This window comes from Myotis myotis, unplaced genomic scaffold (genome assembly GCF_014108235.1).
Source record: "Myotis myotis isolate mMyoMyo1 unplaced genomic scaffold, mMyoMyo1.p scaffold_m19_p_8, whole genome shotgun sequence".
In the NCBI taxonomy this organism is placed as follows: domain Eukaryota; kingdom Metazoa; phylum Chordata; class Mammalia; order Chiroptera; family Vespertilionidae; genus Myotis; species Myotis myotis.
In genome coordinates, this window is record NW_023416390.1 from 83,580,325 (window position 1) to 83,593,880 (window position 13,556).

General features: G+C 41.9%; 1 protein-coding gene across 8 annotated transcripts in view; it reads right to left on the reverse strand.

The window, feature by feature from the left end:
* CCDC93 (coiled-coil domain containing 93) overlaps positions 1-13,556 on the reverse strand; it is a 94,762-nt gene that overhangs the window by 76,236 nt on the left and 4,970 nt on the right. For all 8 annotated transcript variants that reach the window (XR_004969259.1, XR_004969260.1, XM_036319141.1 and 5 more), the window contains exons 3-6: positions 12,206-12,300; positions 8,776-8,887; positions 4,204-4,302; positions 3,387-3,443 (exon numbers count right to left, since the gene is read on the reverse strand). Coding sequence is in view for 6 of the 8 variants with exons in the window: in XM_036319141.1 (XP_036175034.1) it covers positions 3,387-3,443; positions 4,204-4,302; positions 8,776-8,887; positions 12,206-12,300 (363 nt within the window). In the remaining 2 variants the exon portion in view is untranslated. The remainder of the gene's footprint in view (positions 1-3,386; positions 3,444-4,203; positions 4,303-8,775; positions 8,888-12,205; positions 12,301-13,556) is intronic.

Consider the following 13,556-nt stretch of genomic DNA (forward strand, 5'->3'; position numbering starts at 1 on the left):
TTCTCTGCGCTTCCTGGACTTGTAAGTCTATTTCTTTCACCAGGTAGGGGAAGTTTTCTGTCATTATTTCTTCAAATAGATTTTCAATATCTTGCCCTCTCTCTTCTTCTGGTAACCCTATAATTCTGATGTTGGTACGCTTGAAGTTGTCCCAGAGGCTCCTTACACTATCTTCATATTTTTGGATTCTTTTTTCTTTTTTGGTTGGGTATTTTTTGTTTCTTTGTATTTCAAATCTTTGACTTGATTCTTGGGATCCTCTTGTCTGCTGTTGGATCTCTATATATTATTCTTTATTTCAGTCAGTGTATGCTTAATTTATAGTTGGTCTTTTTTCATATCCTCCAGGGTCTCACTAAATTTATCGGCGGTTTCCATAAAATTCTTGAAAAACCTTATAAATGTGGTTTTGAACTATATATCCAGTCGTTTGCTTTCCTCCATTTCTGTCATTTGTGACCTGTTTCTTTGTCTCCACATTTTTTATGCTTCCCTGTGTTGGTAGCGTGGTTTTGTGTGCTAGGTGTCCTGTAGGGCCCAGTGGCTCAGCCTCCCCAGTTACCTGAGGTGGACACTCTTGGTGCACCCCCTTGTAGGCTTTGTGCACAGTCTTGCTGTAGTTATGCCTTGATTGTTGTAGGATCACTGGGAGGAATTGACCTCCAGGCCAATTGGCAGTGAGAATCAGCTGTGTCTACAGTGGGAGAACTTCTGTGCTCAAGACACCCTTCTGGGGCAAGACTTGCTTCAGTGGGGCTTTGGTGCTCACTGAGTCTGCCCTCTGAATGTGTCCCTTATGGATCTGAAGAGTTGTAATCTGGATTATCCCACTCTGACCACTGGGTACACTGGCTCTTGGATCCAAGGAGGTGCTAATTTAGCCTCTGCCTGAGGTTACCCAGCAGGAGCTACGAAGAGAACTGCAGATTCCCCTTCCTTTTTTGGAGTTTGGAGGTGCCCAGATGAGGCCCAGCTGTGAAGCAATGCAAGCTGCTGTGGGGCCTTGGGCCTTCTCTTGGAAGTTCTGGGTCTGTCTAGCCCAGCTGCAATTTGTTAGGTAATATTCAGGTTGCAAAGGGCCAGGGCATTCATATGCAAAAGCCTCTGCCACAGCTTGGGTGGGGCGGGGTTTCAGGGAATCAAAGGGTGGAGCAAGCAGCTATGGCTGATCCTCAGCCCTCCCCTAAGGGGCCCCATGTCTCAGTGTCCTGGTAATCGCTGCACGCAGCTCTGAGGGAAAGCCGCCCTCGAGTTCCGAGTTCTGCCCGCTGCCAGACAGTCTGGTTTCTCCCCGAATGAATCCTGGGTCCCCAGAATCTTCCCGGAACCAGAGTTCAGAGCAGTCGGGAGCTCGTGACTCCCTCCCGATTCAAAAAGACAGCCGCATCCTCAGGTGCCAGCCCCTTTCCGCGCGCTCGAGCCTCAGTACCTCTGCATTTTACTTCCGCACCTCCTCTGAGTCTCAGTGTGCTTTTCTCTTTCCTTTTCTCAGTAGAATTTCCACTCAGCCAGCCTTCCTGTAGTTCTGGATGATGTCCGTTTTGTCTTTTCATTGTATTTTTGAAGTTGTTGTGGTAGGCAGCAATTTTCGGTGTTTACCTATGCCGCCATCTTGGTTTCTCCCTATCTTATTATTTTCTAATCAGCTGCAAACATCTTTTTATCTAGAGATTCACAGCACAGTGGTTTGCATTGTGGCTCCATCATCACCAATGTGACTTTGGGTAACTTATATAACCTCATGGCTCCTGTGTTTGAGTAGGTAATACACAAACTTACTATAAAATTCAAAAAGAATTTCCCTTCTCTTACCCTGGCTCCCCAATCAGAGGTAATGCTTGGTTCTCTCATCTTTCCAGATATGAAGCATCATTTAAAATTAGGGAAAGCAACAGCATACCCAACCAACTGGTTATTATTTGTCATGACAAATGCTGTTAGGAAAAATTTTTAATAGCTTAAAGACTGTGTTGATAAGTGAAAAAAAACCCCTATAAAATTGTATTTAAAGTACAATTCTAATTCAGTATAAAAATGCATATTAAAAACATGAAAGAAATACATCTGACGATCAAAAGTGGCTGCTTCTGCATTGTGAGATTAAGGTTGATTTTCTTCCCCTGCATCTGTCAACCTTAAAAAAAAAAAACTTTAAAGAAATTCTAAACTGAACACTTATTTCACAACCAGGAAAAATTTACTCTATGTCATGTTATGTGCTCTTTTTCTTCTTATTATTTAACTAATGGCCCGGTGCACGAAATTCATACACTGGAGAGGCGGGGGTGTATGTGTTGGTCCCTCAGCCCGGCCTGCACCCTCTCCAATCTGGGACCCCTCAGGGGATGTCCAACTGCTGGCCTCATGGCCCCCAACTGCCCTCCCCTGCTGGCCTCATGGCCCACAACTACCCTCTCTGGCCCGTCTCCTGGAAGGTCTCCCAGTCTAATTAGCATATTACCCTTTTATTAGTATAGATACTGCTACCAATTTTGAAAACAGTGTCTGGCTGCAGAGTATAACTATATTAAAGGTTTTCATTCCCTCCATTTCCAAAATGGAATTGATTAAAGATACAAATTACAACTATAAAGTGAGCAAGACACTTTTTGTTTGTTTTAAACAAGCACTTCACATCTTTCATCATCAAATGATTGTTCTTGGGAGACCCACACTTATTTATTTTTTCCCCATACTTATTCTTAAAGTGAAAAATGTGCAAAATAACGCTATAAATTATTTTCAGAAGAGAATTTACACCCAGGCATTGAGGCTTCATTCCCATCACCTCAGGTAGGAAAGCTAAGAGTGAGGTGGGGTGGGCTGACAAGATTCTGCTGGACTCTGGCACAGAGTGTTTTGAAAAGGCCCAAATCTCTCCTCTGTCCCTTGCACTGGGGAAGTGAACACATGTATTCAGTCCCCCATGTCAAGAAACACTATGTATGGTGACAAAGGACATTCCAGAGTTTCCTGCACAAGCTCAGAAGCTATTCTGCCTCTCCAAAGCCACCAAAGGGGTGATAATCTCAGTTTCCCATCTCAGTTCATCATCTGCTTCTTTTGAGCTATTCAAAGTTTACACCTGCCACTGGCACAAATGAGGAAGGGCTTCGGGTTTCAAAATTTCTCCATTAAAATGGGAGCTAAGAAAAACAGAGGGCAGTGGTTGTGGCAAGGTTTAACCATGAATGTTGGTGTCCAAATATGGGGCACATAGACAGGTAGGGCTTCCCTCACACCCACCAGAGGTTAGTCAGCTCCTCGACAATCCCAGCAGACAGAAACCTCAGGCAGCAGGGTTTTGTGATTTAAATCAAAGTACTATTTGGAGGCTGTGAGTCTATATGCTTCTTTTACAGATGGATCAGGGCAGGGGAACTTACTGAGAGGTCAACAACTGTCTTGATGGCCTTTTCTTTCCTCTTTATGAAGTCATCATCCTGTACAACAAAAAACAGGGATTAAACAAATCTTGTGTGAAGACGGAAACTCAACTGGACTGCTCAGAAATCTGTCTTGCAAACTGACTTCACATCATAACTTCACCTGAAGAAGTCTCAATTTTCTAACAAATTGAAATATATTATGTATGGGAAAAAGTTAGAGCCTCTGCAGGTCTTAAAACAGATTCCTATAGCTGGTAAGAAAAAGGGGAACCATAGGTGCAGACAAGTGGTCTCATTTCAAATCCTTATGAGCTCTGAAATCTCAGGCAAGTTACCTAATCTCTAAGCCTCAGTTTCTCCATCCGTAAAATGGGACAACATCACCCATCTCAGGGAGCAGTTGAGAGGATTAAGGAGTAGAAGGTATGTGATATGCTTGGACTAGAATATAGTAAGGATTATGATGGCTATCAGCTGTTGTTGAGATTATTATTAAACTGTTAATATAGGAATGTCCTAGACAGGTGGTCTCTCGAAAACCTTTATATGACTATACAAAAATATACTCATGTTCTTGTAATTTAAGAAAAGTTCTTAAACAAAAGGACAAAATTGTAGGGCTTTATACTCAGCACCCCCTAAAAGAGACAGCTCAAATGAATTTGGAGGCCCCGTTTCAATGCTGACGCAGCAGAGGCAGAGATGGCATGCAGGAATGGGCAGGCAGGGCAGCCTGAGCTTACTGAGCTTCTTCCCAGGGAGGCTGTAAGTATGCACTCATGGTCTCAGCAGACAAGAAAAGTAAAAAACTGACCTCAGGGAGACTGTAGGTTTTCTGGAACTGGGATATAGAGTAGGCGCGGATGTAGTCACCCATCTCTTCTTTTGTTTCTATAGCTCGCTTCACCAGCCACTGGGGAAGAAGTTAGAAATGTGAGTAAGGATGAAATCCTACCATGGTGAAGGTCAACTTAGAGACGGCACAACTCAGGAACCCAAATCACCATATTTTAATGGACCAGGTGATGAGAAACTATCAACGTGTACTGTCCTAAAAAACCCTTATGAGTGATGGAAATAAATGGAAACAAAGCCACCAACTAGGCATCTGGATGCTAAGACCCAGTGGGACCTAGAGCAGAGTAGCTGTGCAGGAGCTTTAAAGCCTCACCTCAGATCCTCAGGACTCAGTTTCCCCCTCTGCATAAAGCAGAGGTGAAGCTGTGGGAGCACATGAAATCACAAGTACCAGAGTGCTCTGTAAGTAAGTACCTGAAGCACAATACAAACAGAGCTATTCCCACAGCCAACTGGTTCTAGCAGATCTTAATGTAACTTTCTCCTGGGCTGCTTGCACCACAGACCAGAGAATAGGGAAGAACCACAGAGAATATCTAGTGTAACCCCTCATTTGACAGATAAAAAAAAAAATCCCCAGATATTCAGATTTGAGAATAGGGTGTACTGAGTAATAGCCCTAGGCTCTGGGTCAGTTTGGTACTCACAACATTTTCTCTCTTACTCCACACATGATAAAGCAATTGGTACTGGCTGCGTTTTACAGAACCTGAAGCTCTGAGGCCACGTAATTTGCCCACTGATCCATAGCTAGCAAGCCACAATGCTGTGAGTCACAACTGGGAGAGTCTTCCACACCAGAAGACTGGTCAGATGGATTTTATTATAAATGTTTCCCAGTTCTAATGAGCTGATATGCAGAAGTAGCTGCTCTTCATTTTTCCCTACTTAAAACTCCAGTTAACTAAAACACACACATGCACACACCCACACCCCATAACCTGCGGAAGATCCAGGTGCTCTTAGGTAAGAATGCAAAGAGCAAAAAAGAGCCTTCTCTTCTCCTGCCCTGGCTCTTCATTCATTCCCTTTATTACTGAAGAACATTATGGAAGGGGATCCCATCTGTCAGGGTTGTCCTTCCCTCTCCAGAAAAAGCTATTACATCTCAATAGCAGTTTTTGGATAATAGTTGAGTTTCCTCAAGAGCACAGCCAAACTTGGAAAATTTTGTTACCTAAGAAAGTAGACACATGGCATATAACATGCTGTTCCCACAGGGATAGAAAGAATGCTTGCTCACTGAGGAGGCCAGCTCAGGTAAAGGTCACATTTAGGAAGTAAATGTTTAGGAAGTTGCCCAGGATAGGGGTAGCTGCAAGTAACTATATGAGGAATATTCTTTTGTTGTTAATATCTTCCATTTATTTCCATTACTCCAAACAATGACCTCAGGTACTGACTAAAATCCAGAAGGAGGGTGGAAAGTCAGACAGCATTCAGAATTACTCTAGCCCAGCGGTTCTCAACCTGTGGGTCAAGACCCTTTCACAGGGGTCGCCTAAGACCATCGGAAAACACGTATATAATTATATATTGTTTTTGTGATTAATCACTATGCTTTAATTATGTTCAATTTGTAACAATGAAATTGGGGGTCACCACAACATGAGAAACTGTATTAAAGGGCCGCGGCATTAGGAAGGTTGAGAACCACTGCCTAGCCTCTTACCCAAACCCCATGCAACACCATGGTCCAGGATAACTAAGGAGGCTGACTCTTCCTCAACTCAATTTTGCTCTGCTTTCCTTCAGATGGGGAGAGCCAGCTTCTGGCCTTTCATACTTGTTTCTTATTCAGATTTACCTCTATTAATCAGATCTATACTGGAGTTATTACGTGGCTGGATCCTGGAGAGTGTGATCAGATAAGGAGAGTAAAGCCTGTTGAGTCACTGGTTCCCTGAGAGAAATGATTGCTCTGTTTTGGAGTTCCCAGTATGAAGGGTTATAGAGGGAACTTCTTAGACGACCAAGCCACAGATCCCAACCATTTGAAAAAAATACTTATCCTCACAGGATTCACATGTCCTCATGGGAGAAAAAGATGTGACCTAGAACTAACAGTGGCTGGAAGTTCGATTGTTTTCCTCTTGGCTAGCATTCAGAATGCATTACTGTAGCTTCGCTATGTGAATGTGGGTGGTGAGCCTCTATCACATGGACAATTAATTCAATGGTTCCCAATCGATGGTCTATGACTGTTCTTTCATTGGTCACCAGCAAAACAGGAAAAAACTATAGGCATGTGGTGAGTTTTTCATAATGCTAAAGGTATTAAATTCGAAGACTTGTCCTTAGTCTGAGATTGGGGCTAAATGATATTTCTTTTAGGAAATGATGATGAAAGTAAGGCAGCTGTTAGTTTAAAAAGCACTCTTGCCTGCCCTAGCGGGTTTTGCTCAGTGGACAGTGTGTTGGCCTGTGGACTGAAGGGTCCCAGGTTCGATTCTGGTCAAGGGCATGTACCTCGGTTGCTGGCTCCACACCAGCCTGGCCCCAGGCCCTGGTTGGGCCTGTGCAGGAGGCAACCAATCACGTGTTCCTCTCACATCGATGTTTCTCTCTGCCTTTCCCTCTCTCTAGAAATCAATGAAAAAATATTCTCGGGTGAGGATTAAAAAAAAGAAAAAAGCATACTTACCTTCCAAAATACAGGTGCACTGTCAGTTAACCTCCATTTTTGCTTTTAAATTTTATAGGTCCATGAAATTAAGAAATTTAGTAATCATTAGCCTCGGCTCTCATATTAAGACAGAAAGCTCTCCAGCATTCTACTCACAAAACAGAACCGTTCATTCAGACACTCAAATGCCCAAACTAGAGAAGAGCACTTCCCTTTCATCCCTTTTCACATCTGGACTAGATTTTTTGCCCTCAAAGTTCCAACAGAGGGTTGAGTAGGTCTAATCACTAGAGATCCAGGCTTCTGGGGGTGGGAAAGGCAACAACTTCACAGCATAATAATGTTTCAGTAACAATCAACACAGGGTCCCTACTTTATTTTCACAAAAAGAATTACGTACCCTGTACTTGAATCAGAGAGACAAAAGTCTACCAAAGATACAAATCAAATTTTGAGTAAAAGTCTTAGGCTCAAATTTACAAATTTCATGGTATGTGATTTGAAGTCTAATGCAGGGAAGATTCCCATAACAGTAATAACAACAGAAACAACTATATAATACTTATTTAAAGCACTTACTAAATGGGCCAGTCCTTCAGGCAAGTGCTTTACACAAAATAACATAATTCTCATCCTATCAGGTAGGTACTATTATTATTTCTATTTAACAGAAGTTAAGTCTTTGCCTAAGGTCACACATCAGAGCCAAGATTTGAACCCAGGAAGTCTCCAGAGTCCATGCACCTACACTATATAATCTTGACACAGACTTAGAAGATGTTTCTAGCCAAAGCTGCATGGCCTTCTCCTTGCTGGCTGCATGAATGGAGGAGTGGGAAAGGACAAGGCTTGGAGACAGAGCCTTTAGACTGGAACCTTTGCTGTGCTACTCTGCCTGTAGGCAAATCAATTACCCTTTCTGAGTCTCACCATCCTCAAATGTTAGACTGGGATTATAACAGAAGCTTCAAAGGCTCTATTAGGATCAGATGCAAAGCAGTGTTCACAGCACAGGCAACAAAGGTGAGTCCCTTTGCTCCTCCTCTTTCCAAGCGCCTGGAGGGGAGGCACACAAGAACTGCAGAGAATACTGGGAGCTGGACAGCGCGAAGCACTTAATCACAGGGTCCTGGGGAAAAACTGAGGTGGTCATAAGCCTCCCGACAGACATTTAGTCATCAAACAGCACTGAATGCCTACAAAGCGCCAGAAGTCCATGAGGTGCTGGAAGCACAACAGTGAGCAAGACAGCCACGGTGCCTGCCCTCATGAAGCTTACAGCTGGGTGGAGAGACAGATAAATAATCACACACTTGAATATACATGGTACAAACTACAGTAAGGGTTATTCCTGTGAAGAAAGGGAATGTGGCCCTATGAATGGATATGGCAGGAACCTGCTCTAGATTATTGGGTAAGGAGAAGCTTTCTTGAGGAGGCTTGGTAGAACTGAGGTCTGAATAAGTAAGAATTAAACAGAAAAGAAGAAAAGGGAAGAGCTTTCCAACTTGGGGGAAAGGCCCGTGACAGGGGGAAGTATAATAACTATGAGAAAAACTGAAAGTCAGAGGAACCGAAAACGAAAGAACAAAGGAAAGCAAGGAATGAGGCTGGACTGGTTGGAAGCGACCAGAGCATGGGGGCTGTGGAGTCTTATCTTTACCAAAAGGACAATAAAAAGCAACTAATGGGGACATTCAGAGATCAGGTGACTGTGAAACTAGGGGAGGAGGAGTACCAGCGACCTTCTGAGGATGACATCAGGAAACATCATCATGTTTTGCTGCCACCAAATCCACACCACACCCATTAGATCCAGGATCTAGGCCAGGCAGCCCAAGAGGTAGACCTGTTACAGGAATTCAACGTTCAGAGGAAAAGAAACCACACCAAGACTCTCACCTGAACAACGGGAAATATGTGAATAAAATCCATCCCCTGGATCTGGTGAGGCTCCAGCTGGTGTGGACACTTCATTCTTGGCAGAACAGAGACAATTTTTTCTGATAGAGCTCTATTTGGAATAAACAACAAGCAAAGAGTGAGAACACACTAAGTGGCTCTTAAGACATCTCTCAAGTCTGGGCAGCATCCCAGAAAAATCTGAGGCTTCTCAATGCCAGACCATGACCAAGTTTCTCCTGACTGGCTGCAAAATTAGGAAAAATAGGCACAATTTAGATGTGTGCATATAAGGCCACAACACTGCCTTCATCCTTTATTCTAAGATTGTATGCTTCCTACCTTTTTATATTAAAATATTTTGATTCTTTATGAAATCATGGTGATGTTTGAGGTAGTAGTTATTATTTTTTAACATCTTTAGATGATAAAATAAAAAGTTATCAGTAGCCTATGTTCTTTTACATTTCATTTTACTGACCTACTTTTTCCAAAAGTCTGGGAAACACCGGTTACACATTTAAAAAATTGTTGTAAATATCAGTCAGGCCAGGTGTCCAGAACAAGATGAAACACGGTGCCACAAGCTCAAGAAAAAGTTGGGAGTTCTCTACTCTGGCACAAAAGTATTTTTAAAATAAAAAGTCACCTTTAATGTTTTGATACTCTAAAATCAATGGTAGATTTGAGAGAAGCATGCATCCTCACACTTCTTTTTCCAGAGAGAAATTTCCGACTGCTCCTGAGGGACACTGATCTCTCTCAGTTTTCCTCCTAAGAGGCTCTGGAATAGGAGGGGAGGAATCAGGCTCCCAGGTCTAGAGCATTCTTGTCTCCGTCAGGAGGTAAACCTCCGCCTGCTGGACAGGTTTTCCAGTTCAAGCAGGGCCTGGTTGGGACCGTTTTCTGGTTGGAGTGATAGAGGGACTTGAGTACAAGTCCATTTTACCACAGATTTAAGCCTCCTTCTCTAATCAGATGATATTTGATCTCCAACAATCTTTGTCTATCTTAATTGAATCAAAGGCGTGAATAAAGGTTATTTAGTGGTTCTGCTAAACCCCAAAGCCATGGCACACAGATAAGGAAGCTTGAGAAACAGTTACAAGGTATGGACCGGAAGGGGCCATATGGAGAAATGCGGGCTTTTGGCTCAGACTACATGGATAATTTAGGTTATATCCCCACTTAAGAACCTTAAAAAAATCTTAGCCAGTTACAGCAAATATTGTGGCCCTGTCTACAAGTATAGGACTATTTGCTAATGGATGAATGCCCTGGTGAATGAGGTCACCAGGTCTTACCAGTTGCTTCAAACTCAGTGATTTTGGGTTCCCGGTTCAAATAAATCTTGTACAACTTTATCTTCCTGCAGTTCCATAATCCTTTACAGGAGACAGACATTCTTAAGACCAAAATCTAACTCAGGTCTGGGTGAGAGCAATTATTGTCTTACCTATGCTCCCTTAGTATGTTTCATCTCCTCCGTCTTGGTAGGAACTAAGTAATCAAGGGACAAAAACTAAATGGCTCCCCAGGGAATTGTCTCTGGAGAACACACTACAAAAACATTTATATACAGAAAGTAGCTATACAAGGTGGGATCAAGGTTAAAACTGCAGAGGGAAACAGCCACATCCCAGCTCCACTGATCCGTAATAATGTCAAGTGCAATGTTAAGAGAAAAATATTAAGACTGATACTCTACTGCACACATGCACAGAAAGTAAGGAATATCCACCTCCCAGAATGGAATCATACAGGAGGTGTGATTTATCCAAAAGGTCTGAGCTATGAAAGAAAATTGTCACATGGCCCAGCCACTCCTGTAGCCCCTCCTTTCTGAGCAGCTTATGGGTCACATGCTTCTTTCTGCCTCAGATATGTGCCCTGCCCCAGTGGGGCAGCCCATGGTCCAGCTGTTCCTGGGGCTCAAACTGAATAATTTAGTAGAGAAATATTAACAAACCTATTTGGCAACATCTAAGGCTCTCTCTCTGATAAATTTTATTTTCATCTCCATAAGACTCCTATACCTTGAAACCTGAGAGGGGACGAAGTGGGTGCTAAATTGATCTTGCTCCCGAACTCCAAGCTTAGCAAATGAAAATGATTACCAACCCTGGCTCTGTCTCCTTCTCCAGGCAGGTTTTAACTATTTATATATGTGGGGGGCCACCTTTCTTGAGTTATCTTTTGGTTCAGTAGGAGGAAAGCTCCCTCTAGTGGTACAGATTTATGTGTTTGCATAAGGTTATTGATTGCCCTACAACCCGTCCACAACTCAAAAATGAGGCTGGGACTCCCAACAACAACCAGTGTGGGGCATGTAGGCGGCAACTGACCAATGATTCTCTCACATCATTGATGTTTCTATCTATTTCTCCCTCTCTCTTCCTCTCTGAAATCAATAAAAATATATTTTAAAAAAAGACAAGAGATAACAAGTGCTGGCAGGATGTGGAGAAAAAGGAAACTTTGTGTACTGTTGGTGCAACTAGCCACTATGGAAAAACAGTATGGAGGTTCCTCAAAAAATTAAAATTAGATCTATCATATGATCCAGAAATTTCATTTCTGGGTATATATTAGAAAGAAAATCACTATCTCAAAGAGATATGTGAACCCCCATATTCATTGCAGCATTATTTGCAATAGCCAAGACATAGGAATAACCTAAGTGTCCATCAACAGATGAATAAATGTAGCATATACATACAACGGAATGTTACTAAGCCATAAAAAAGAAGGAAATCCTGCTATCTGCAACACCATGGATAGCCTTGAGGGCACTTTGCTAAATGAAATAAGTCAAAGAAAGGCAAATACTATGTGGACTTTCTTAATCGAACTCATAGAAAGAGAGAGCAGATTGGTGGTTAGCAGAGGTGGAGGTGGATGAAATGGGTAAAGTTGGTCAAAAGGTACAAAGTTCCATTGTAAGATAAATAAGTTCTGGGGATGTAATGTATAGCATGCCATTTTATCAACACTACACTGTATATCTGAAAGTTGCTAAGAGAGTAGATCTTAAAAGTTCTTATCGTGAGGAGAAAAAATTTATACCTATGTGAGATGATGGATGCTGACTTGTCGTGGTAATTATTTTACAGTGTATATAAACTCAAAGCATTATGTTGTATACCTTAAGCTATAAATGTGATGTGTCAATTATATCTCAATAAAACTTTAAAAAAGTTTTTAAAAAGTGTTAGAAATAGCCTGAACACTGAAATGACTCTTATATGCTACCTGTGTGACCTTGGTTTATTTCATTCCCAGTTTTGTAATCTATTAACTGCGATATTACCTGTTGTAATGAAAACTAAAATAAGTACAGTGTCTAACACAACTTCTGGCACATAGTAGGCACTCAAAAGTTACTCTCTTCTCCTTTTTGGCTCTTCCATGGCAAACCCTAACAACTTACATTTTTTGACCTATTGTAGAGTTTTCTTGAAAGAGCAAATCAACATCTACATCAAAGTTGCAAGTGGTAATGCACCAAGTCATTCCTCCTACCACCTGCAAGACAAAGAAAATATGTGTTTCTTCTTTCGAGCTTGGGGAGAGGGGAAGAAGTCAAAGGTAGTCAACATATAAATATATTTTACAGACTCAATAAACATACAAAATTATGTATTGTTAGAGAGAGTGTATATGTCCTGACTTCATCAACTACAATTCATCTAAGATAGCAGTGATAGCAAGGTTCTGTACCTGCACTGTCCAGTACAGCAGCTGTTAGCCACATGTGGTTACTGAGCACTTGAAATGTGGCTAGTGTGACTGAGAAAGTGACTTTTATTACTAAATGGGCATAGACTTGCTTTATACTGAAGGAGACAGACATTAATTCTTAGATGAGAGAAGTCTTAAACCAGTTTTGAGTAGTGCTAGATTCCAGAGAGATTATCTGTTTAATAGACCAGACACATGAGTAGCAAAACTGACATTTTGTGGCTCATTACTTTATTTTCATACCTCTAATTTTTTTCACCTACCTAAAGGAGATGTGAATTCCTGCTCTACTTTTCCCACAGGATTTCTCTGAGATGCAAATGAGACTAAGGCTAAAAATCCATTTTGAAATTAAAAAAAAAAATAGCAATCTTACTTCTGGCTGTGCTTAGACCCACGTGAGATGCCTAATAACATACAGATTCCAGGCCCCAGCCCAGACCTAAATGACCAGAATTTCAATGGGTGAGGCCTAGAGATCTGTATGCTGAAACAATGCACAGTGATTGTTATGCGCAGTCAGAACTGTGGCCCACTGGAGCACTCAACACTTTTTTCCACCAGGAAGCTTTCCTGGCCTGTCCTGTCTGATGTGGACGCTTCCTATCTGTATACAGTTCACTACAGTAGTACTTACTGCATTGTGCCGCTTATTCTGTGCATGTTGGTATACTTGTCTCTTTTCCCTATGCTATAGAAGTCGAGGCCTTTGAGTACTGGGTGTCTGTCTTACCTCTGTGCCCTCAACACCTAGTACTATGCCTTGTGCATAGTAATTGTTCAAGATTCTGCTGAATTAAACTTCACCCCATAGTGACTTCTCCCTCCTCCAAACTAAGCATTTACCACCCACCCACAGGAAATCTGACAATTGTCTGTGAACACACTGATTTGGGATGGCTCCTTATTAAGTCAGATTATTTTATTTTACATAAGTTTTATCTTCCCACCCAAACTGTAAGTTCCTTGAAATGAACTATTTCTTTTGCTTATTTGCATTTCCAAATTTCATGCATAGAAAAGTAATTCAAAGTGTGTCT